This window comes from Bos indicus x Bos taurus, chromosome 9, assembly GCF_003369695.1.
Source record: "Bos indicus x Bos taurus breed Angus x Brahman F1 hybrid chromosome 9, Bos_hybrid_MaternalHap_v2.0, whole genome shotgun sequence".
NCBI lineage: Eukaryota > Metazoa > Chordata > Mammalia > Artiodactyla > Bovidae > Bos > Bos indicus x Bos taurus.
The window spans coordinates 14812082-14838716 of NC_040084.1; the positions used below are offsets into that span (position 1 = coordinate 14812082).

A 26635-nucleotide genomic window follows, 5' to 3' on the forward strand; every position below is an offset into this window, starting at 1 on the left:
TAGAGGAATACTTATTTTTTCTATTCATTTTATCATTTACACCTAAGCCCTTCCCAAAAGTATATGTGTAAAGAAAATAGAAAATAAAGTCAAAATTGAGTTTATACTGAAAAGTCTTTGTACTTAAGAAGTTTGGAGGAAACGGCAAGACACTACAGATGAACAACCATTGAAACGACACCCACCTGAATTCCAGCAGGACTGATTTCATCAAAGCCTCCCACGGTATGGAAGATGAATTTTACAACTTTGTTAAAATTATCATCCCCAATACTCCAGGAAGCATCGGTCAGGAATACAATATCTGCTTTGGCCCCTTTGCACACTGGGGGAGAAAACACAAAAGAAGCCCAAAGTCTCATAAATTCTTTCATTCAAGTGAAGTTACAAAACTGAGAAATGTAGTCTAACACCCTGCTACTCCTCTGTGGTTCCAGCAGCAACAGCATCACGTGGGAATTTGACAGAAATGGAGTCTTGGGCCCGACCCCAGACTTCCTGAATCAGACTCAGCAGTAACAAAGTGCCAGATAATTCCAGTGCACAGTAAAGTTTGAGAAGTGCTCTCAATCTCTGCTCTGGAATTACTCCATCTGTGCACATTCTGCAAACACATGCTCCCTCCATATAGAATTCTTCAAGTAGCTTCAAACAATAAATGTGGAGGAAATCAAATTAAAAACAATTATTCACAGAACTTGAGTCATCAGTGGGTTTGGAGATTCTATATATAATCATCAAAGACTTGATGCAGATAAGGTGTCTTTTAAATTTTAAATTAAGCCACTAGAATCCTATGGAAGGACGAAAGGGGAGGAATAAAATAAAGAAACATCTTTAAATCTTCAGACTTGAAGGCTTAAGAAAATTCCGAAAATAAGAATTTAACAACATTTTAGTGACAAAAACTTAATGTGCAGAATATTTAACACCAAGAATGAATCCTAATGTAAATACGGACTTTGGATGATAATGATGTGCCAATATAGGTTCACAGGATGTAGCGAACATCCCACTCTGGCAGCAGGGGTATGTTGAGACCTGGGGGAGGTTTGGATGGGAGGAGGCAGGGCATGTCTGGGACCTACATGTACTTTCAGTTCAAATTTGCTGTGAACCCAAAACTGCTCTAAAATTTAACTGCTCTAAAATAAAATTTAACGTCTGTTAAGACCTTAGCATGTCTTTAAGCAAAAATTATTTACTGAATTCTTTTCAAAAGTTTAATTTAAAGAAACTCAACTATTTTATCCTATAATAATACACTTTTAATTTTACTTCTTTAATAGACTTGATAAAATCATAAGATAAAATCATACCAAAAAGGCTAAGATAAAATCATAGCCTTCTAAGTTTTCCAAGATTAAAAAAAAAAAAAAAATCTTTAAAGTCTGAAATGCTTTCAGTTAAATGCTGGAAACAGAACGTAGGAAAAGAATAAACCAGTAGTTAATTTGTTATTCAGTCGCTCAGTCGTGTCTGACTCTGCAACCCCACGGACTGCAGCATGCCAGCTTTCCTGTCCCTCCCTACCTACTGGAGCTTGCTCACGCTCATGTCCATGACTCATCCAACCATCTCATCCTCTGTCACCTGAAACTTAATTTGATGAAACGCTGAGCATTGCCCCAAATTACAGGGAGACCAGTAGGAATAGCTCAGTATATGTCTTTTTACCAGTTCTCTGCAAGTGACAATTATGTCTCCAGCTTTGGTGAATGGAAATTTTTCAGCTTTGTGTAATCCAGGGCCTCTCAGGTCAGAAGCCAGGAATTCCAAAGTCAAAGGCCACAGGAGTTACATTGCAGATTTAGCACCAAAGGTTCCCAGTGCTTGTTAATGCCAACAGCCAGAAGAAAGAAATGCCCACCATGTGACTATCGATTTTATAAGGCATCACTAGACATTCATCTGCAAAACTGAGGAAACAGAGCTCCACTGAGAGCTGCAGTGGTTTATGATTGATTTTAGTCACACTAAAATGTGTCTGGAGCAAGGGAAGAGAGAATCACTGGTCATCTTTGCCTTTGATCTAAAAACGCTTCCGCAGGAATAATAAATCAGAAATGTCCTATGTCAACTGTAAATGATGTATAGGGTGCGTAAGTAAGAAGGATCTCAGTCCCCAGCAGCTGAATGCATGGACTGATAGCATCACTTACCTTCCCGGGCTGGTGGAATTGTAGGAGGAGGAGGGGGTGTGGGTGGCTCTGTCGGGGCTTCCGTTGGTTTTAAGGCTAGAATTTAAAACAATAATTATAAAACTACAACAAGTACATATTTCATATCACAGAAAGTAAATCTTAAGAGCCATTTCAGCCCTCGACAACAAATTAAGTCTCCCTGGCACTGATGCTGGGAATTCTATTTCATCCAAATTTGGTACCATTGGCAGACAGTATTGACTGCAGCAGGAACTGAAGCCCAGAATCAGAGGGAGAATGGGCAAAGGTCACTAATGCAACACATATTCACCTTCTCACTGTCTGCTAGAGCCAGCTCCCTCTTTGAGGTCTTTCCTTATTATACCAAACCTAACAGGGGCAGCACAGGTTTGCTACAGATAAAGGTGTTGAGCCGGCCACAGACCCCACCTCAAGGACCTGCCATCACCTCACTACTGCTGTTCTCGAGGAGAAGTGGTCATGCAGGAGTCACTTCAGCCTCCCACATCCAGAGGATCCTACTCTGAAGCCTTACAGAGACTCCCCAGATTACTCAAGCACTTACTAGTACGTTCTTTGACGGAAACACCTGGTCCCTCAAGATTTGGTGTCTGCACAAAGACAGTGACGCCATAATCAGTTTCTGGTGACAGGTCGGTGAAGCAGTGACTGGTTTCTGATCCACGCACTGTGATTTCCTGTCCTCTGGTTCCTGGTTAGGACAATGCCAGCATTGTCAATAGTTATATTTAAAGGCATGTTGATGCATCATTTTATAACCAAAATAACATCTTTACTAAAGTTTAAAATGTGACTACTATGTGCTCCAGGTATTTGTTTTTATTTTTTGCACACGTACCATCTGCGGGGCTTAGTTTTAGTCTGTAGGAAGTGGCTGCTCGGTGAGCCAACCATCTGACACAGAATGTATCCCACCCGACTTGGTAAGTTTTCAGATCCGTCACATTCAAATATACTACAAAAAAAAAGAAAAAAAGCAGGAAGAAACAGACTTACTTCCTAAACAAAGACAAAAAGCAAACTTTTAATCCTAGCACATTTTTAAAACCTTCATTGTGGCTGAAAAAGGTAATGCCTAAAGTCTCACATTGTTCACATTGTTTCCTTATTAAGAAATATACATGAAACAAACATGAAAATATGGTACAGTCAAAATGGATCTCCCTTTTTATCACTGATTTTCAAGAGAAGCAAATTCCACATTCAGGCATAACTCTGAGATACTGCAGGTTCAGTTCCAGACCATCAGAATAAAGCAAATATTGGTCTAGTAAACGAGTGACATGAATATTTTGACTTTCCAGGGCATATAAAAGTTATGTTTACACTATACCATAGTATATTAAGTGTGAAGTAGCTTTTTGTATGGAGAAGGCAATGGCGACCCACTCCAGTACTTTTGCCTGGTAAATCTTAAGGACAGAGGAGCCTGGTAGGCTGCAGTCCATGTGGTCGCTGAGTTGGACACGACTGAGCGACTTCACTTTCACTTTTCCCTTTCAAGCATTGGAGAAGGAAATGGCAACCCACTCCAGTGTTCTTGCCTGGAGAATCCCAGGGACAGGGAAGCCTGGTGGGCTGCCGTCTATGGGGTTGTGCAGAGTCGGACATGACTGAATCGACTCAGCAGCAGCAGCTTTTTGTATAAAAAAAGTAATGTTCATACCTTCATTAAAAATACTTGATTGCTAAAAATGTTAACCATCATCTGAGCCTTCAGCCAATTGTAATCTTTTTGCAATAGTAACACCAAAGATCAGTGATCTCAGATCACTATAACATAATAATAATGGAAAAGGTTGAAATATTTCAAGAACTACCAAATGTGACACAGAGACATGAAGTGAGCAAATGCTGATGGAAAAATGGCACCAGCAGACTTGCTCCATGCCAGGTTGCCACAAAACTTCAATTTACAGAAAATGCAGCATCTGCAAAGTGCAATAAAGCCAACTGCAATAAAACGAGGTCTGTCTGTAGCCCCTCTCAACACAATGAATGTCCAAGATCTCATGAAAAACAATGAGAATTTTTTCTGAAATTCTATCTGCTAAGTTCTGAAATAGTCATTAAAACATTTGATGATGATAAAATCTATCTGTGGGCTGAATCAGTAATCATGACATTTACATGAAAACTTTCAACTGTGCATGTGTTTACTCAGTCACTCAGTCGTGACTTTGTGACCACATGGGCTATAGTCCACCAGGCTCTTCTGTCCATGGAATTTTCCAGGCAAGGATACTGGAATGGGTTGCCTTTTCCTACTCCAGGGGATCTTCCCAACCCAGGGATTGAACTGCACCTCTTACATCTCCTGCATTGCCAGGTTAATTCTTTACAACTGAACCACCTAGGAAGCCCGTGTTTAACATCAAATGTCAGGAAAAACCACCTCGTTCTCAACTCTATGATTTTACATATTATTCATGGATGAAATAATAATTCCAAAATTTTTATCTTTCAAATTTTAAAATGTATTTTATATGAAATAAACATATCTCAACACACACATTTTGTAATTTTGATTATATGGCCTAAATATTTGTTTAGCTGGACACAAAAGGGTTACCTACTCAATGCTGAGGAAACATGCATATGTTAAGAAAGAAAATTAGAACAGACTGACCTGATCATTTATACTACACTTTTTCTTACAACCGCAAAAAGCTACGTGACTCACATGTAGTGCCTTGGTCGGTCAGAGGAACACTGAGTCCAGAATCATACTGAGCGTAGACATTCACATCATAGGTGGTGCTGGGGTTCAGATTGTGTAATGTGTATGATGTCACTTCTCCAACAAAAACTTCCATGGGCTCATTGGAACCTTTTATTACAATCACAAAAATACAGAGAAATATGTTATCCCTAGTCTCAATTTTTTTCTTAAAATCAAATGACTTAAATGATAGTATGAATACTATTGATTTCATAGCCCTTATGCACTTGCTCCCTGTAATACATGCTACATTATATGCTGAATACAAAACTGTAGGCAGACACAATCCTTTTCTTGTTATTCTCAAAGTGTAGCACAATACCTAACATGTGTGCTAATGAATGCAGCATGTGTGCAATTAATGCTCCTTTAAAGAATAAAGCATCACACAGTCAACTACTCCAGACTTCAAGCTTCTTCTCTAAAGCCTCATTTTGCCAGCACAGTACTCTGTACACACTAGGTACTCAATTAACATTTTCCTGTTGTAGAGAGGATTTAAAAACATCTGTCTTGCATCCCATTCCTCCACTTTGAAGTTGTCTCTTTGTTTCTTGTACAGCTCACGTATTCTGACACTTGCCTTCTCTCCTTTTCCTTTTTCTGGTTCACACCCTTCCCGAGTACATGGAAGATACCTCAGCAAATTTAGCACAAAGAGTGTATTTCTTCCATTTTGCTAAACATATAGACAGAACATGGAAACAAAGATGGCAAATAATTTAATAGAGAGGACATCCATTTAAGTGAAAGTGTCAGTGGGAAGTTGAAAAGCAAGCCTGTTGTGAATAAACTAAAATGCACATGCTCTAAATGGAATAATACCTTGACATAATGGGAAAAATACAGAAATAGTTTATATTAATTAAGTACCCATTATTTCACAAGCATAATAACATAAAGGTTGTCTGAACACAATTTCAATTTGTGGAATTTTATGAACCAGATAAGACATCTTAGTCATGCAAATTAATGGCAGTAACATCTAAACCCATAGTAACAATGATACTTCAAACCACGGGCTTGAATACTATTTCCAGAAATGTTACCTTTGGTAGGAGAGAACTTGATGTGATAACTGAACTGTCAGGAGAATCTAATCATGGAGGATGCAATTAAAAACACTCTCATACACAAATAACCCTCTAATGCATTTCTAAGATAACAAAGTTGTTTCCTTACCCACTGGCTTATACACAATTTTATATCCAAGAACAGGAGAGGGTGAAGGATCCCAGGACACCCTGAATCTGGTATACCATTCATCAGAGATGTGTATGTTCTGAGGAGGAAGTAATCCCACTGAAAACAAATATTGGCACACATTACTGACCTTTTATTAACAAACAAGGACTAACAAACATTAAGCACAGAACTTAATGAGTATTGACTATGAATATTGGCCGTGCAGCTCCACGAGAGCATATTAATAGTATCTCATAATGTTCTGATCCAAAAAACAATTAATAAGCACTGAAATGTTCAACAGAAAGCTTTGAAATTTTTCAAATTCAGACAGCAAATCAAACAGACTCAGGAACTGGTGATTTCCAGAACCAGTATGTTATATGATGCAGAATCATAGAGACTAAAATATATCTCATACCAGTTTTTGAATGTTATAGATCAAAGACTGTTAGAGCAAAAAAAAAAAAAAAGCAGTTTTGAGACTATCTATCCCAACCATCTGGAGAAGGCAATGGCAACCCACTCCAGTACTCTTGCCTGGAAAATCCCATGGACAGAGGAGCCTGGTAGGCTGCCGTCTATGGGGTCGCACAGAGTTGGACACGACTGAAGTGACTTAGCAGCAGCAGCAGCAGCCCAACCATCTTATCACAAAAATAAACTATGGTTCGTCCAAGACTACACAGCTAGCTAATGACTAAAACAAGGTTCTTCCCCAACACTGTTATAACCTCTACCAGCAGATCTAGAGAAAATCCTTGGGCTTCCAGAGCTCAGGCTAACTCCATTCCCAGTAAGAGCAATGCTGTGAAATAGCATGATAGTCAGCCACTGAGTTATTATTCATAGCATTACACACATAAGGACTTCAACTTAAAAAACTGTTCTAATAACATAAACCAGAAGTGGCTTTGGCCCTTCCTAGAAAATTCAAGATCTAGGAGAGATTTTTCATGTTCTGTGATTCTGTGATTAAGAACAAAATTCTGAAATATGGCATTTCCTCCAGAAAAGTATCTAAATATATTCTGAAACCTCAGCGGGGGGGAGTGAAAATTGGAAATTGCTCAATTAAAATTATCTCGAGTCACTAAACGGAGTCTCTGTTGACTCAGTTCTGTGGACGACAAGTGTCAAGAAATACAAATTCCTGACCTCCAGAGACTGAGCTGAAACACTGGTCCTGCTTTTCTCTCGGGAGCTTTCAAATGTTTCCTCTCCCAAATCCTGTAATGTTGTCAAGATTGTTTAAGCAGAGAAAGAGTCTGGGCAATTAAGCGTAGCAAGGACCCTGAAATCATGTTACTTAAGGGGATTTTTGCTGAATGAAGTGGAAAAAAATTCTTAGCAATGTTGCCCAGTTAACAGAACCCAGTAGACTGATGGCCAGCCTGCCTCCAAGCTCAGCCAGAGACTCTCAGCTTTGGCTATGCACTAGAACTTTCAGTAGGTCCAGGCCACATCTAGACCGACTACTTCAGTATCTCTATGAGTGGTGCCAAGGCATAAGCCTTTCTAAGGGTCCTCAGGTGATTCCAGCTACCAAACTGGAGAACTTGTGATCTAAATCATAAGAAACTGCCACCCGTGTGGGCTAGAAAAGACACTTGAACCCTGGTAATTCTTCGTAAATGACTTAGGACTATAAAGAAAGTTGAGCGCTGAAGAAATGATATTTTTGAACTGTGGTGTTGAAGAAGACTCTTGAGAGTCCCTTGGACTGCAAGGAGATCCAACGAGTCCATTCTGAAGGAGATCAGTCCCAAATATTCATTGGTAGGACTGATGCTGAAGCTGAAACTCCAATACTTTGGTCACCAGATGCGAAGAACTGACTCATTGGAAAAGACCCTGATGCTGGAAAAGGTAGAAGGCAGGAGAACAAGGGGACAACAGAGGATGAGATGGTTGGATGACATCACTGACTCAATGGACATGAGTTTGAGTAAACTCTGGGAGTTGGTGATGGACAGGGAAGCCTGACGTGCTGCAGTCCATGGGGTCGCGATAGTCAGACATGACTGAGCAACTGAACTGAACTGAACAATAGAAAAAAATATTTTTAAAAAAAACCTAACTTCGAAAAGGCAGAAGATGACTACTAATCATCTTGCTTTTTATGACAAATTCAATGGTGACACGGTATTTTTTGCTGACACGTAATTGATTAATAGCCACAGCCATAACTGATACCACACAAACTAAAATATTATTCAGTGACTAGGCAGTGGCTTTCCAAAGGATAAAGCTGTCTCAGGCAAAGACAAATACACAGGCTTGTGTCTCATTTTCCTTTTTCTAGTGGACCTTTAAAAAGTTAAAAACACATTCTGTTGTCATATCATTTTGACAAAATGCAATATATGATACAAATGTTGATGCAGTATTAATACCGTATCTGAGATACAGCTACTCAAAGACTACCAAGTTTAAAGATTATGAAAGGTAGAAGACATTTACCAGTTCTTCCATTTCCAGTCAAATGGGTACCATCTCCATCTTCATAAACAGGAATAACAGTAATTTTATACGGAGTATCAGGCTGCAGGGGCTGGAGAATTACGTTGTTTCTTCTGCCTGGGACGGTGGTCTGCAGGGGAAGTTAAATTATGAAGTTATTACCAGCTAGAGGATTTTCAGATCAATATGTGTTCCCATAAACAGCAATGTTTTCTTCCTGGTTCCTTCTTGTTGTACAGTGTTCATGGTGGGGCAAACTGTCTTCCCTGCCGCCCAACAGCAAGGGGAATGGTTTTAGAGTCAGGTACATCTCAGCTCAAATAGTACATCAGCCATGTCCCTGTCCTGTGGCTCAGTCTCCCAGAAGGAAGGAAGCCTTGAGAATGAAAGGCAGCATCTCGCACACATGTGACCAAGCATCGCTGCGCCCCTCTCCTTTCTCACTCAACCCTCTGTGTCGGTTTTACGGTGCTCCTTCCTCACACATGCACCCGGTGCCCACCAGGGGCCAGGTGTGACACCCTCCACAGGAGCACACCAGGAAGCAAAAGTAGACTCAGTTTCTGTCCTCAAGAGGATCAGTTTGGCTGATATTAACTAGGGGAAAAAGAGGAAATGGGATGCACTCAACTGCCCCCATGAAGAGGAAATGAACCAGACAGAGCTCTCAGCCTCTCTTCCAACCCTATGCTCTGCTTCTACAAACAGGGATGACTTAAAACAGTGACTTCAGCACGGTGTCCCCTAAATCCAAACGGTGAAGTGGGGGGAAATTACATTTTTAGTGTCTTCAGAAAAAGACAGGAAATTGCATATTTGTCAGTGGCAAAGCTGAATAAACACTAAAGCCTGAGCCTCTCTGCTTTAGCAACTAAGTGTGGTAATACTGCATATCTCATCTTGAGCAGAAACTTAAAGACAGTTATGTGACTTTCTGATTAACAAAAATAGGGGCTTGAATTTGAGTTTAATATTTCAAGTTCAAGTAGAACAAAGGTTACAGCATGGGGATCATGAAGGAAGAACTATCAAAGACAATTGCTGTTTTTCAGTCACTAAGCCATGTCCAACTCTTTGCAACCCCATGGACTGCAGCATGCCAGGCTTCCCTGTCCTTCACCATCTCCCGGAGTTTGCTCAAACTCATGTTCATTGAGTCAAAGAAGATACATGTGACAAAATGGCTACAAAGCACAGACTTCACTGCCTTACAATCAACATTCTGTGTCATATTCTACTAACCTATCACATCAATTAACCATTAAACTTTAAAGAAAGTAGTGAGTTCGTCCCTCTGTAGTAGATGGATATACATACTGAGAACTAGGAAGAAGCTTGAAGAAACTTGAATCGGGTTCTAGAGTGACAAAATACGACACTCAGAAAGTTTAAGACTAATATGAGAGTGCTGCTAAGTCACAATGAGAATCGGACTCACATATTCATCAATCGGGTCACCAACAGTGGGAGAATAAATGATCCTGTATTGTTGAACCGGCCCGTCAGCGTGATCCCAGGCTACCGAGAGGCTGTTGGTGGTCTCCCCAAAGACTCTGAGATTTCTTGGTCCACTTCGTGGTACTAAATAAATAAATACAACAATTAGTTTCCAGTCTGTGATCACAGTGAACGTGGGGTGGGGGCTGTGAAAGAAACGTCCCCAGGGCAGGACCTCACCACTCTCTAGATTGCTTACTCCCTTATGACGAAGTACACCTCTATGGTTCTCATGTGAAACCAGAATAGAAAATGCTGTATTCGGAGCGATCCAGGCTTCACTTAGACAGCCCCCAGCACCCCTCACTCCCCACCCGCACCACCCCCAGGCCTCCCACCCTGAGTCACAAGAAAACCCGGTGGAGAAAGGATTTTCGCCTCACATGTGCGGCCCTGGGCAGGGCTGGGATTCCCTTCGGCATCTGAGTAGAGCGCGACGATGTTCACAGAATAGGGCGTGTCCGGAATCAGCTGCTCCAAGTGCACCGTGTAGGTATTTCCTGGCACCACAATCTGGAGGGGAGGACATGCCAGATTCTGTCTGGTGACAACCCAAACACTTACCAAGTCTTCATTAGTCAGCATAATAACGTTTACAATAAAAGCGGAGCCTAACAGCAGAAGCCAACTTCTGTGCTACCTCGTGAGATATGCCCAAGCCATAGCATTCGATGCAATTTAGCCTCAGAAATTTCCTCTCCAAGAAAGTTAGTTCATACTGAACCCTTACTTCAATTATCTCCTATTTATGTTTATTGTAAAAGATTCTCAAATACAACATCCAGGGCTCATGACAGTGATCCAAAAGTGTCCTGAATGTTAGGTGCACATAAGAGAAGGGACCACACACACACACACACACATTCACGGGGCAGAGGTTTGCTATTAAAATAGCAACTCCATGCAATGGGTAAGGACAAAGTTGTCTGAATATACTCCACACACACAGGGACATGCAAATCAACATTCTTACAGAACACAGCCATTGCTCATTTGTTTAATCTTTGTTCATCATCATTGTTTATTGTGTAAAGACTCGTAAATTAAACTAGTTTATAAGTTTACTTTCCCATAGGTATTCTGATAATGCATGCGTGCTCAGTTACGTCCGACTCTTTGCTACCCCGTGGACTGCAGCCCACCTGGATCCTCTTCCCATGGAATTTTCCAGGAAAGAATACTGGAGTGGGTTTCTCTTTCCCACTCCAGAGGATTTTCCTGACCCAGGGATCAAACCCACGTCTCTGTGTCTCCTGCATTGGCAGGCGGATTCTTTACCAACTGCAGCACCTGGGAAGCCCATATTCAAGGTCAAATTAGTAATTTCTGATCTCTATTAATCTACTTTTTAAAAAAATAGCACAGTGCTATGAATTGAAGATAGACTGGGCAATCTGTTAAGAGCCAATGGAGGCAAACTTTAACAAAGTATTTTCTTAACAAAGACATGTGTATGTTGTAACAAAAGCCCATATCAACAAGGGCTAGCAATGATTTGCATTAACTACTGGGGCTTTTAACTTATATAGCTTATTTCCATTTTTAAAATAAAATTCATTTTTGCTAACTAACCCTATAGGTAATACTTTAATTCATCAAAAGCCATCATTTAAGCATTACATGCAGGCTTGTCTATGGCTTGCATTCTCACAGGCAACCAACCAGGACACGAACATGAGACTAAGCTTATCAAGAAAGGAAGTTTCCAGGAGACCCAGTGCCACACCAACTGACTTATTGTCTGGGGCCGGCAACTACTACAGCTGGAGATGTAGTGAAATCTGCAGCATTCTTTTGCCAAGTTCCAAGGCAACAACATAACTTACAGATTCGGAGGGTCTTGTACCATCCTGAGGTGAATACACAATGCGATACTGCTGAACTGGGCCAGGTGCCGAGTCCCAGCGAACGTCCAGGCTGTTTGGTGTCGGATTGTACACTTGGACGTTTCTTGCCAGCCCTCTCACCACTGAGGAAAGAAAAGCCAACACATATTTCTTATGTTTGTTTATCTATGTTGAGTTTTTGTTATCACTTCTCCAGAACTTCCGTTCTCCAAAAGGATAAAATATTGTCCTCCTTAAACATCTAATTATCCACACACAAAAGCAGATTAAAAATTTTCAAATCCAAATGTAGTCCAAGTTAGCCAACTATGTCTTCGGTCTATATGGAAGTGAAGTTGTTGCCAATAAAAACAAGCAAGTAAAAGCAACAGTACTGGGTTGGCCATAAAACGGGCTTCCCAGGTAGCTCAGTGGTAAAGAATCCACCTGCCAATGCAGGAGACGCAAGACATGCGGGTTCAATCCCTGGGTCGGGAAGAAGATCCCCTGGAGAAGGAATGGCAAAACACTCCAGTATTCTTGCCTGGAAAATTCCATGCGCAGAGGAGCCTGGTGGGCTACAGTGCATGGTGTCACAAAGAATAGGACACGATCAAGCGACTGAGCACTCATGGCCATAAAAGAAACTGAAAAGAAGCATCAGTTTTCCCACACAGGTACTGGAGAGATAGATGATTTTATAGCTCTGCCTTCTAAGGGAAACCTGGCAACACGGATGAAGCCACCTAATTCCAAATAGCTATCTTCACCCATTCATTCCTTCTCATTCAGCAAATCGACACTGAATGTTTTCTATGATTAAAATAAAAGGCAAAAGGAAGGAGAAAAGATACACTCAGTTCTCCATTAACTGCCTCAACTGGGACTTAGAAAAACATTCAAATTAAACCCATGTATTAACCCCAAACTCTAGTTTAGCCAATATCATCATCTTTCCAGACCACTAATCTTTTGCCAAAAGAAGTCATCTGAACTTGCTCTCTTTCAGCCATCAGCAAGTGTATTTTAAAAGCCAAAGAAATATTTATAGGTATGCCCCAAAGCCTTTAAGCAATACTACACAGAATTGTAAAACCACTATAAACTGGTTTCTCAAGATGTTAATGGCAAATGAAAGCACTCAGATTTTCAACGCCATCAGCAAACCAGAGAAATGTGTGATTAAGTAATGTGACGAACAGATTTCAAAAATTGACACTGTGAAAGCCAGTTACAAAATACTGCTCCACATAAATTTATAAAGCACAAAGCAAAGTTCATGAATTTTTGCCAGTGAAACAGAATACGGACGATTATATATACATGTATAAATTCTGAAATTGCCATTTCAGAAGAAGAATGCCATTATAACTTTTCTGTTTCATACACTAAAATAATAACAGTTGGTGGCATTTGGATGGTAAACTATGAGCAACTTTTATAGTTTTATGCTATCGTGAATTGTCCAAATATTCTTCAATGTGCCTACGTGGCCTTTACATTGAAAAGCAAAGTGTATCATGAAAGAGCTACGTTTTCTGCCTTCTTACTTACGTGTCCTTCCAGTATCTGACGTGCGTCCTCCGTCACCTTCAGAATAAACAGGCACCACTGTAACGGTGTATTGGGTATCCGGCTGTAGATTCCTAAGAATGGCATAATTGGTATTCCCAGGGATTGGTACCTAAAGATTTTAATAAAATGTAAAGTACTTTATTTGAAAAACTTGCAAAAGAAATAATGCTTCGAATGATACAATACTTAAAATATAAGTCAAGACCAAATCAAGAAGCAAGTTCTGTAATACTGGGATGGAATGATGGGCTCCCAGAAGCACTGTTATAACTATTTGTGAAGGAAGACTTCTTACACTCATCCTAGACTCCCTCCTAGAACTCCCCGAATTATCACTTCCCTCAATTCCAATCCTCTGTCCCCAAATCTCCCCAATCACCCAGGCACCCGAGGCAGCAACCTACTACCTTCCGTCAAGTTCTACTAAATGAATATGTATTTCTTAGGTTCCAAGGTAAATTTTTAATTCTTTAGCTCTACGTTGCAATCATTTGGCTGCAGTTGAAACAAACACACATTCTTCCCTACAGGAAATAATTACCAGTTCCTCCGGGCCCCCTGCTGTGGGTGCGTAGAAGAGCTTGTACTGGCGAGGACTGCCCTCAGCGTGGTCCCAGCGAACATTCAAACTGCTGGTGGAAGGGTCGTACACTCTGAGGTTCCTCACGGTATTCAAAGGTTCTGAAATGCACAGAAAGCATGTCACGGTGTGATGTGAACAACCGGCACACACAGAACACAGGTTCACTGATGTGTCCCAGGAACCCTAGAACACAGCAGGTCCCCCATAGTAGGCACCCCATAAATATTTGCCGAAGTAGTGAATAAATGAAAGAGTGTCTGTGATCATCTGATGAATGTCTGTCTCATCTCTCCAGAGACATTTTGGCTCCAAAGGCAGTTTTTATTTGCTTTATCCTAGAGCATAATCCCAGGGATGGGGGAGCCTGGTGGGCTACCATCTGTGGGGTCGCACAGAGTCGGACACAACTGAAGCGACTTAGCAGCAGCAGTAGCAGCAGCAGAGAATAATACCAACCCAATGGACATGAGTTTGAGTAAATTCCCGGAGCTGGTGATGGACAGGTAGGCCTGGCGTGCTGCAGTCCATTGGGTCGCAAAGAGTCGGACACGACTGAGCGACTGAACTACAGAGTAATTATAAATGTCTTTTTTCCATGAACAGAGACAGAGAATTCCAAGGAAGTTAAAAACAATTGAGATCATTATCAACATGCATTTTAAAAGATTAGCAAAGCTCTGTGTCGCCCCAGGGTTTCCAGAGAAAGATTGATTCCATTTCCATGAAGGTTATTTAAAAAGCCACAGAACTGGGCTTCTCTGGTGGCCCAGTGCTATACAATCTGCCTGCCAATGTGGGAGACACGGGTTCGAGCCCTGATCTGGGAAGATCCTACATGCCACGGAGCAATTCAACACGCACATCACAACTGTTGAGCCTGTGCTGTAGACCCCAGAAGCTGCAACCACTGAAGCTCAAGAGCCCTAGAGCCTGGTGCTTTGCAACAAGAGACGCCACCTCAGTGAGAAGCCTGAGCACAGCAAAGAAAGAGTAGCCCCTGCTCACGGCAACTAGAGAAAAGCCCATGCGGCATCAAAGACCCAGAAAAGCCAAAAGTAAACAAATGAGTTAATTCTTTTGTTTTTAAAGCCACAGGATTCTGGGTTCACTTACTGGTCTTGCCTCTTCCCGTCATGCGACCACCTTCGCCGTCCGGATACAGGGAGGACACAGTGATGGTGTAAGGAGTGTCAGGCTTCAGCTTCTGCAGCAGAACACTGTTCTGCCGTCCTCCTATAGTGGTCTTGAGCAAAACAAGAGTAAGTGTCAGCCTTGTCTCTCCATCTCACTAACCTGCTAGAGAAAGCTCTTTCTACAGGGTAGTTATAGAGAGACGTTTGCCAAGATCTGGAAACATGTCCCACAGTGAAAGTTCGAAATATATCTTAGGTATAATTTTAAATGTAAAAGATGTACCTTCAATCATAAAAAGGATTTTAAGCCTTAAACCTGGTGACCTTAAAAAGATATTTCAACGTGCTAGCTGCCAGCACTGTGAAATTTCATCCAAAACACGTTTCACAGAACTCTTCCCCAAAAAAAGGCATTAATCATAAGCAAGTTGCACAGGAACTTTAAGATAGCAAAGAACTGCACAGTATTGGAGGTGCCACACCATTCAGTATTATTCTTAACCTTTTTTACAGATGTTTCTTATTTGCTTTAAAAACACATTAAAATGATTCAGCAAAAGATCTAAAGCTTTTGGTTTCCCCCTCAAAAACTACCCCTCTAACAGCATGAGCTGGGAAACTACATGAGGGGACCCTCCGCCAGGCCACACTCCAGGATTCCAGCCTTGTGGTATGAAGCTCTCTCAACGTCCTCTGATTACAGAGTCCCGCTTAAGGCCATCTCGTTATCTTGTTGAAAGGGAAATTTGTATGATTTGTTAACAGTCTACCGAATTCAGATGCTTATGCCAGACTAATTAAAATCGCATGAAAATGGCATGCTGCCCACCACGAGTGCACATGCCACAGCTGGTCCAGATGTTCCCCACTTAGCACCCATCCACTCACGTGGTGTGAGTTTCAGGGAAAACTTCAGTGAATCACTGCACTCCTCTTCCGCACGGGCAAACTCAACCACTGCTGCCACTTAGTCGTCAGTTGCATCCGACTCTTTGCGACCCGATGGACTGTAGCCCGCCAGGCTCCTCTGTCCATGGGGATTCTCCAGGCAAGAATGTTGGGGTGGGTTCCCATGCCCTCCTCCAGGGGATCTTCCCAACCCTCAGGTCAAACCCAGGTCTCCTGCATTGCAGGCGGATTCTTTACTGTCTGAGCCACCAGGGAAGCCCACAGTGGCTAATTTTAACAAATTTAGTATCTGAGATTATGAGAGCAAACTATCAACGTATTTGATACTTAACAAATCTGAAAGCATTCACTTATTAGAATTAGCCCCATGAGGAAACAGAAGAGTGTGCCTACTCCTTACATCCAGTTCTCCAAAATAATGCTAGCATCAGTAAGTCATTACTTTGGTTATTTTATGAGCCAGCATTAAAAGGCAAATAGCCCTAAGAATAACAGACTCTAAGGGACTGTCAGCTAATACTTTACAGAGGATAAGTTGAGGACACTCCTTCTGCTTACAACAAACAGCTGAGGGATAGGAAAAAAGACTCGAGGCAGCAGTTCGATGGTCAGTATCACCAAGAACAGAAATGCTAAGGACAAGTTTTATCTAAATCTGGCCCAGCTCAGATGAAAGTTCTGTTTCTGTCATTAAAATATCAATGCATTAAATGTCTTATTTTATATAAAAGCCACTTGATGACACTAGGTATTTAGTTCATTATGATGAACTCTAAGAAATTTTTAATCCAAATGTATCACACTCCCTAAGTCAGGTTCTACGGAAACCTCAACAGAGCAGCTCACAAGCAGCATTAGTTCAGCATAATCCACTTACTGTGTGGGTTCAGAGACCTTTAACCACTGCCAGCATCTACCTCTCCTAACACCTCTAAACTGGGAACAGGTATGGACCATTTGCTGGAGCTTGGAGTCGAATGATTAAAAGTTAATAACTCATCTCTCTCTAAGGCTTTGTGAGGAAAGAGTACAGTCCCGCAAAAGTCAACAAAATGCCAGACCTCACCAAATGAAGTATTTGAAATAAATCAGAAAGCATCACTCTGTCGAAATAAAAATCACACTGCTTCCTGACCCAGGGTAATGTGTGCTGTTTGGGCCACACCTTTCATAAAACAAAGCTGGAGAAGGTTCAAAGTAAGCAAAGTGAATGGACAAGGGCTCTGTTAAATAAGGGAAGTCTGGGAAGATAAAGAAGATGAAGGCCGAGTTTACAGTCCTACTGTCTTCATCAGGAACCTCCATTTGGATCAATGCAAATGTGATAAATAGTATAAGTCAGGCTGAACAGGTACCCAGATCAAGAAACACCAGAACTAAGACGTACATCATGACATGCAAAAAACAGAAAAATTAGAATAATGGAAGATTAGCAAACTCTCTCAACACTTGATCAAGTCAGAGACATAAGAAATGAAAATACAAAGAGACTCAAAAATCTAAATACCCTCATGGATAACCCAGCCCTAATAGTTTTTAAGAAAACATGAATACACTGAGGGACAAGCCTGATGCTATGAGGCTCCATTAGGGATGGAGCCAAATAATTCCAACTAATACAGTAAATTTCATAACTCTCAAAACAGTAAGTCTGACTAACTAAACACTGGGAGTGATAGCTTGAGGAGAAAAAGAATGTAACCAGGTATCTTTTTTTCCCAACAGATTACCGTTTGTTCATTGCCTTCCCCTGTCGAAGGCTGGTAGGTGATTCTGTATTTCTGCACACGACCACTAGCAGGATCCCACTTAACAGTCAAGCTATTGGATGTTGCATTGTACACCTGAAGGTTTCGTGGGCCACTCTTTGGAGCTGAGAAAAGATTGTTGAGAAATAGAGTAAACAAACTGAAGAATGCCTCCCCCACAAATATGCACTGTCTCCAAGGACATGAGCCGAGTTTTGTACTTCTAGACTCAGAACTAAATCTGACCCCGTAACAAATGATGGTCATTGAGTCTCAAAGGACTCCTTAACAGATAGTAGCAAGGAGAAAAATTCTTCCAGAGAGACCTGTTTAAAAGAGGTCCCAATCAACGCCTTACAATTTATTGTAAAAGCAGAAGGCCTATTTGCAATGGATTTTGTGGTACTTTTCATTCATTCATTTGTTCAGGACTCATACAATCAGCAAATTAAGTTCTTACCTTGTGTTGTTAAGGGTATCAAACGCACTAAAAAAAAAAAAAAGAGAGAGAGAGTGGCAAAATATTACTAATTCAGCCAAAGCTCTATTCTGTTAATTAAAAAAAAAAAAATGTCCTACTGAAGGTTAAACACCTACGTGTACGCTCACTGCCAATCAGGTCATCGCTTTCTGACTCATCAGGATAAATGGCGGTAACAGAAACTTCATAGAGAGTGTTGGGGTTCAGGTTTTGAAACACCAGAGTATTCTCATCTCCATTTAGGATGGTCTTAAGGAAAGAGGAAAAAAAAAACAAGCCCACACAAGATTAAGTCACCGTGTGCATCACAGCTCCACGGCAGTTGGTTGACATCATTTAGCCAGATGTTCTTCCTGCTTTGAGGCATGCCATGAGCTCAAATGTCACTAGTAGGAAACGATGCTTTTCAGGCAACAAAGGTCATATATTAAAAAAAAAAAAAAAAAAGAATTAACACTACCTCCATCTTATCTGCGCTTCCTGAAGGCGCCCAGGTGATTCTATAGAGAGACACATCAGAAGCTCCATGGTCCCAAGTCCCTCTGAAACTCTCTGGTGTTACTTCAGTAATCTGTAGGTTTGTTGGGGCTGGCACGGTGTCTGTCATGAGAGAAGGCTATGTTTTTGGATGTGATCTACAAACTCAATATAATAAAACAGCCTTGAACGGACTTGAGGAAACTGGCTGACAACATTAGAACCAAGTGTCTTACAAATTCAGTTCATTTGAAAGTAAATATGGGAGAGAGCCCTGAGAACTGCAAGTATTTTATGGATATAACAGACTGCTTCAGTCTATTAAAATGGTGATTTTTTTTTCAAAGGTACCATTTAGTCATACTATTCTAACGCAGTGGTTCTTCATCATTTTGCCCTTCACACTTTTTGAGAATCTAAGGAAAACCCTGGACTCTTTTCAACAAGCAACACAGAAGGCAAACTTTAGCCTGTAGTATCAGAGAGAGCATGAACCTTCATGGTTCATGAAGATCGTTACTTACAATCTAAGTAACCCACAGATAAGCTTTTCCTACAGATTACTAACCTGACACACAACGTGAAGCTGACTGTATCAACTCTGTTCAGAGACAGGAATAGCCCTGCAGTGCTGACGATGGCTGAAATCCCAGCTAAGGATTCTTCTACTGACCAGGCACCCCAGCGAGCTTGCACTGCAAGCAATTTGGAACGTCTGCCACCCGTTCTGAGCTTTCATTGTCAATTATTCCTCTATCTCCTGGTAACCAAAGCCAACTACACAAAAGCCAGAGCCATCAAAAATTTGTTTCTAATAATGACAATGAAAAGGCCCATTGAGATAAAAAGACTGGTCCCACTTTGACAAGCATGACTGCAGAAACAAACCAACCATGAAGGATGCACTTTGGATGTGTCTAAAAGTTCCTAGGAAATCTTAAGGATTAAAAACAAGTATTAATATTAAATTACCTGCTTTCACTAGTCTTTCTTCCTGACCTTTCCTTCCCTTTACTATTCCTGTTATATTTATGCCAGTGTGCACCTATGGGCAAATTTTCATCTCCAGCCACTACCCTTTCCAGGTAAGAACTGATGCCAAGAAGGCAATTGAAGTTGCTAGGAGATTTCACATGGTAAGAAAATAGCAGAGGTAGAGACTATCCGAAGTTACATAGGAGGCTGTGATATTTGACAAGATGCGTTGATCGTGTACAGACAGCCGGGCACTGAAGAGTTTCTGATCCTCTGGTGATAAAGATGCTGGAAAAGTTTTGGATCACAGCACTTATCCCACCACTAGCTTCCTGGGCGAGGCTGGGCAAGTTGTTTGAATTCTCTAAACCTGTGCTGTCCACCATGAGAGCCAACAGTCACATGTAGCTAATGAGTACTTGAGATGTGGCATCTGAGTTGAGATGCACTGAAAGCTTAAATTAAGACACGTGTGTGCGTGTATGTTCAGTTGTTCAGTCGTATCCTTCTCTTTGAAGTTCTATGGACGGTAGCCCACCAGACTTCTCTATCCAAGGGATTCTCCAGGCACAGATATTGGAGTGGGTTGCCATTTCCTCCTCCAGGAGATTTTCCTGACCCAGGGATCAAACCCACATCTCCTGCATCTCCTGCACTGCAGGCAGATTCTTTACCACTGAGCCACTAGGGAAGCCCCAAATTAAGACACATAAGGTTTTTTTTAAATTATTATCAAAAAAAAATGTGAAATATCTCACTAATAATTACTATACTGGTAAATTTTAAAATGTTAATATTTTGGACAAACTGGGTTGAATGCAACACATTATTAAAGTGAATTTCACTTTTCTCCTTACCTTTTCTAATGTGGCTACTAGAAAATCTTGAATTACCTACGTGGCTCCTAATATATTTCTTAGGAACTCTGCTGGCTCTAGACTTCAATTTTTTAAACACCACTTATCTAGAAAATGACATGCTAAGCACTGAGCCAGAAACTGGAGGTTCAAAGTTGAGCAAAATACATGGAATTCATTAGGAGGGAGCCAGAGGGAAGTGGTATAGACAGGAAAAGCCCGACAGGCAATAATAATTGAGTTAAATACTATGGAAGTAGCACGCTTTCACTCTACCCCCGCCTCCACACACACACACACACACACACACACACACACACACCAGTTAAGTATCTGGAAGACGAGTTAGTGACAGTGGCTGGTAGAATAACAGGAGATAAATTATCACAAAAGGACTAGACCTAAGGATAGAAGATGGGAAGTGACTAAGTGAGGAACCGCCTGATCCCAAACAGTATTAAATTCTGGCAAAAACAACATTAAGATACGCACAGAGAACTACATTCAACATTTTGTAATACCTATAAGGGAAAAGATTCCGGAAAGGAATATACATATATCTACAGTATATATTATAGAGGTCCATGTAAAACTGAATCCCTTTGCTGTACACCTGAAACTAACACAACATGATAAATCAACTATACTTCCATTGGAAAAATTTTTTTTAATTTTAAGAAATGAAATAATCAGTTAGTGACACACGCATGCAGTGCTATTTCCCAATTATCATTAAAGCATGAGCCCAACTCACGGGTGGTTTCCTGCGCAGTCACTGGGGGAGACTCCCCCTCTTCGTATACAGCAGACACGCTGACTGTGTACAGGGTTTGTGAGAAGAGGTCTTTAAGCGGTGTGCTGGCCCGTGACCTGTCCACCTCTACCTGTAATAGAGCGGTGGAACTATTTTTACAAAGTTTAGTTTTGACCTCTCTCTGTTGTTGGCTGTGTCTCTCAGCACGAGAGCATAAGAACTGCAGTACAGAAAAAAAAAAACAGCAAAGTTTTCCAATTTGCCTAACAGTCCAGGAACTGAAGACCATTTATAGTTTCCAAAGTGGAAACGATGTATGTACTAGAGACTTGTGTTTGGTAAATGATGACAGCCTAGGAATTCAAACAACCTAATCGCTTTCTCCCCATTTCCCTGTGAGTCACTGCCTCATTGCTTTCAGAAAAATTCTCCTGTGCATTAGCTTGTAAGACCCACTGGTCATTGTACTGCTTCTGAAAATTGAAACCCAGAATGAAAAGAATATGTGCACAGGTCTAAATTAGCCTGCACGCAGTTCAGAAGACCAGCACAGTCTGCAACTGGGTGCTTACAGAAACTATTTCTAGCTTCCAAAACTGCCTCTGAGGTTCTTACATGTCCCTTCAGGGGAACATACATTTTAAACCCATTTGCTGGTGAAGCCCCTCAGTTTGCTCCCACTCTGAAGCAGGTTGTCACAGAAATAGCTTTTCATCCCAACATCAATTCAGAAACGTTCAAAGCCAAAGAGATACCCTTCTGACACTATATTCATACTTTCTCTCTGTCCCATTCAACTGTCCTACCTCCCTATTCCTCAACAAACTCCCCCTCTTCTTTCCTGAATCCCCTTGATACCTTTCATTTTTAGGAACATCATTATGACATTTTCTTAGTCATTCATAGAATGCAGAGCATCATATTAGGCATCAGGTGGAGAGTGAAATACCATCTAGATTCTGTAACCCTTCATCTACTAAGGGATGATGTTTTAGGATTAATATCACACAGCAAAACATTTCTAAACTAAATGCAAAACAGTCCAATATATTATCAATATTCAAATAGTGCTTTGTTAATATATGACAAGTTTTCAACAGTATGTTCATAAAGTGTCAAGTATTCAAAACATGCTATACCTGTTTAGATTCTTCTGTTAAACTACTAGGAAAACAAATATTTCTAAACCGCTTCCAACCTCAACCTACCTCTTTGGCTTCCTCTTCTGGGGTTTTGTAGCGAACGATGTATTTTCGCACTTTTCCAGGTGCGGGTTCCCATGCGACGTTCATGGTGCTGTGAGTCACGTCTCTGAGTTTCAGGTCTCGGGGACTGGGCAGAGGCACTGGAGACGCATGATAAATTAGGACCAGAATTTATTCTCAACCACAAAGCTCTGCAGCTTCCACACGAGCTTTCAAGAAGTTGCTTGAAGAAAACTTAAAGGTGTGCAGCAAAGTAACTAAACAAATTGGTCATGATGACAAAAGCACTTTGATTCTATGAGATACAGCTGAATTCTTAAGAAGGCTTTTTAAAAATAGGATACATTTAAATTTTTATAACAACTCTTTCTCATTCATATTTAACTTTCTCCCATTCTATTTAAATAAACTCTTTCTTGCTGCTCAGCTATAATAAATCATAATTTGCCATAAATGTACAGCTTATGTTTTTAATCAAATATTAAATCAGTTGAGATTGAAATCAAAGTGTCATGCTTCCTGAAGTTATGTGATAGCAAAACAAAACAGTTACAAGAGTGAAGAATGAAGATGATTCAAAATTACACATCCAATAAGTTCATAAGAAAAAACCCACAGAAACCCAAATGGTTAGGAGCAAATCCAACGATAAATTTTTCCCAAGTCAAACAAACCTTCACCTTAAAAAGGACAAGGAGGAGGATAACTAAAGAAGAGTTTTTCTCTTGTCACATGAGACGTAGCTCACTCTTTCCAGCTGCCTGTTTGACCAACTTTCTTCGTCTCTCATTTCAAGTCTGCACATGTCTCTTCCTGAATCTCCACCTCTCTGCTCCTACCCCTGCATCCCTTCAATGCTTTCTTCTCTCGGCCTCTTTCTGTGTCCTCCCCCTCCTCCGCTGCTGCAGTCCAGCCCTATATCCAAATCTATAGCCACGTCTGTCTTTAATCCCACTATGACTTGGGTCCCCTCACTCAGCACCTCCAGGATATGTCGCCATGCCTGGCTGGATTCCTACTCTGTCCACCCACCACCACCCCATTTCTACAAGTCACAAGCTCCAATAGGGTCTGACATGTAAAAGGTGATTATTTGATGTCAGTGACTATATCCTGCCCCGCCTTGCAGGGTTTCTCTTTTCTATCTCTTCATGCCTCTGTCTCAGCCCCTTACCCCCCTGAAGGTTTCTTACAACTTCTTAATTTCCTTAGAAATGCAGTCTGAGACTCACAAAATGTAAGCCAAGACATGCTTAGAATCCCAGCATGCCCACCTCAAGAAGCATGAAACGAAACTACCAGCTGGGTAAGACCAGGGTCCTAAGTGCCATCACTGTCACTTTTCAAGAAAAAGCACCGAAATGCTAGTGAAACAAACCAGAAACACACAGAAGGCTGAACAACACACACGAGAGAAGTGCAAACCATGAAGGAGTCAGGGTCCTCTACCTTGCTCTACGTTATTTATTAGGACATTCCCAAAACCTAGGCACAAGACTGGAACATCATAGTTGATCAATATGTTTGGGGATTAAGTTAATTTACTTAACATAAACAGACTGATTCGGATGTGCCATAGTTTCTACTTCAACAAGAACTTGGAACATCTTGATCTTAAACCTAGTATTTTTCTCCAACATCCCCTTCTCACTAATGGTGTATACCATATTCATGGATCGACAACATGGACTTTAAGATGCACCATTATTTTATGCTCTGTTCCCTGACTGACACCTCACCAAGAGCAATGGTAAGACACCACTGATTATAAGATACCATCTGAAAATCTAATATGTTAAATATGGAAAAATAAATGCAAATCTTAATAATTGATTAAGATGCTGCCCTAAGTCTAGAAACAACCTTGGCCATAATGAATAACCCTACAACTTATACACAAACAATCAAAATCAGTTTTAGCATCATTGGGCAAAAGAAAAAGCTTAACAAATGAGCCTCATTCACAGCAATGAGAGAAGAAGGAAACCCAGCGACATCTTACAGGTGACTTCCCTTGCTGTGACGGGTTCACTGGTGAGGTCATGCAGGACAGCCTGGACTGTAACTGCATACTCGGTGTTGGGGAAGAGGTCACTCAGCTGCACATCATTCACTGTCGGCTCCAGGCGCATCTGCAGATGGATGAGCCAAGGCGAAAGAACACATTCAAATAAAACATTTCCGCTAATGAGGGACAGCCAATCACACCAAGCTGTGACCACTAGATTTGAACACAACTTTTATTTTTCATTTCTCTGAACAGCATTTCCCTTTTCATACTGATATATATATATATATATATTTTTTTTTAAGATGTGTCACAGGCCACAAATCTAATCTGTTTTTGTTTTGTGTGTAAAGCTATACATGAGCTAATGAGCCCCTTAACGGGGACTCGACAACAGTGAAGCCTCCAGAAGAGCCAAGATAAACAAACAAAGGGCTCCCACCTCTTTGGGCTTGGTCGGAACTGTGGCATTGATGGGTTCGTAGGTCACAGTGTAGCCGGTAGCGCCCCCCACTGGCTGCCACTGCACGTGCATGGTGGTTGAGCCAATGTCGTAAATGTTCAGGCTGACCACAGGCACTGGTACTGTTGAAATGAAAAAGCAAACATCTGTCTAACTCTTGTCATTCTCCTTATTTGTTAACTGCTTCCAGTGGCTCAGTGGTAAAGTGCAATGCAGTTACTGATATTAGTGTATGGTAAATAGAAAACGGGCTGCTGTGAGTAATCAGTGAGAGTTAATAGAAGCCCTTTCTCTCCCCTCAAAAACCCAATCTCATTGTTTACCACCAACACCTACTAAGACTGCATGTGATAACTATTTCATAGAGAAAAAGACATTTAAATGTAAAATGGCATTCTAGTGTCTATCCGAAAGCCAAAACAGAGAATAACTTCCTGAGGTTTCAGTCTCTTTTTCTGGAACATCTGTAAATCGACCATTTTCATTCTTCAATCATAGAATTTCATACATAAAAAGCCAACCTAGTATTTCATTTCATTTTTACTTTAAAAAAAATAAGTGAGAGTGATGTCTATTAATAAGTGGAACTCAGGGGATTCTTCAAAGAGAAGATTAGCCCATGAGGCACAGTAACAGGCTTACAGTTTCCTCTTCACTTAATATCCACACAGCTTTCTAGTTTTTTGTTCAAAGATGGACTTTAAAGTTTTAAGGAATTATCAGATTAATCCTGCCCATTATGAAATTATTATTTCCCACCTAATGGTCTAATATGAAGGGAAATATGAGAGATAAAGACCTAAGGGACTGAGCAGTCAGTGGAGTCAATTCTTGACTTGGAGTTACGCCCACTCCTTCCTCTTTCTTATAAAAGGCCTCCCTTCTTCCTGGAGGTCAGCCAAGAAGATGGGAGAAGGAAAGAGTATTTTCATATGGCCTCAGAAACCCCACCAGGAATAGGAGTGAGGAATATCTTTCCTCAAAGCTCTACTCAAAGCCAAAGCCATCAGAGCTTCTCTGGTAAAGGCCAGAGTCCAAAAGTCAATAAAAAAGGAGCTCTCGCTGCCAGCTGGAAGATCTGGCCTCATGCAGAACTGAATCAGATGATTCCTGCACAGCTGCTCCTCCAGATACTCTGAGTCCCACTTCCCACATGGTACCTTCCCTTAAGAGGTGGACAATCGTGAAAGGTACCCTTCCCTCTAAGGTAAACTCTTGCCATGAATACCCAGTGGGTTCCAAGATGGTAGGAGCAGCTGGTAAAAGCAGAAAATCACAGAGTATTTATTGAGAACCTGCACAAAGTACACATTCAGTAAATGTGTGTTGAAGAGATATCAAATAAAGGGATGATTCGGAAGGCTTACAGAAATCCCACACGCTACAAATGAACTTATTTACAAAACACAGATAGACTCACAGACATAGAAAACAAACTTAGAGTTACCAAGGGGGATAGTGGCAGAGGTGGGGAGAGATAAATCAGGAGGCTGGGGTTAAAATATACACACTGCTGCTGCTGCTGCTGCTGCTAAGTTGCTTCAGTCGTGTCCGACTCTGTGCGACCCCATAGACGGCAGCCCACCAG

The 26635-nt window shown here is 41.1% G+C and overlaps 1 protein-coding gene across 3 annotated transcripts in view; it reads right to left on the bottom strand.

Moving 5' to 3' along the window:
• Window positions 1–26635, bottom strand: part of COL12A1 (collagen type XII alpha 1 chain) — a 117707-nt gene that overhangs the window by 38033 nt on the left and 53039 nt on the right. For all 3 annotated transcript variants that reach the window (XM_027550948.1, XM_027550949.1, XM_027550950.1), the window contains 21 exons: window positions 25027–25169; window positions 24579–24708; window positions 22580–22716; window positions 21372–21501; window positions 18769–18908; window positions 18425–18557; window positions 18288–18314; window positions 17810–17952; window positions 15151–15280; window positions 13996–14135; window positions 13434–13563; window positions 11880–12022; window positions 10437–10566; window positions 9995–10137; window positions 8557–8686; window positions 6091–6210; window positions 4870–5016; window positions 3025–3141; window positions 2731–2877; window positions 2163–2237; window positions 186–325 (listed from right to left, as the gene is read on the bottom strand). In XM_027550948.1, coding sequence (XP_027406749.1) covers window positions 186–325; window positions 2163–2237; window positions 2731–2877; window positions 3025–3141; window positions 4870–5016; window positions 6091–6210; window positions 8557–8686; window positions 9995–10137; window positions 10437–10566; window positions 11880–12022; window positions 13434–13563; window positions 13996–14135; window positions 15151–15280; window positions 17810–17952; window positions 18288–18314; window positions 18425–18557; window positions 18769–18908; window positions 21372–21501; window positions 22580–22716; window positions 24579–24708; window positions 25027–25169 — 2675 coding nt within the window. The remainder of the gene's footprint in view (window positions 1–185; window positions 326–2162; window positions 2238–2730; window positions 2878–3024; window positions 3142–4869; window positions 5017–6090; window positions 6211–8556; window positions 8687–9994; window positions 10138–10436; window positions 10567–11879; window positions 12023–13433; window positions 13564–13995; window positions 14136–15150; window positions 15281–17809; window positions 17953–18287; window positions 18315–18424; window positions 18558–18768; window positions 18909–21371; window positions 21502–22579; window positions 22717–24578; window positions 24709–25026; window positions 25170–26635) is intronic.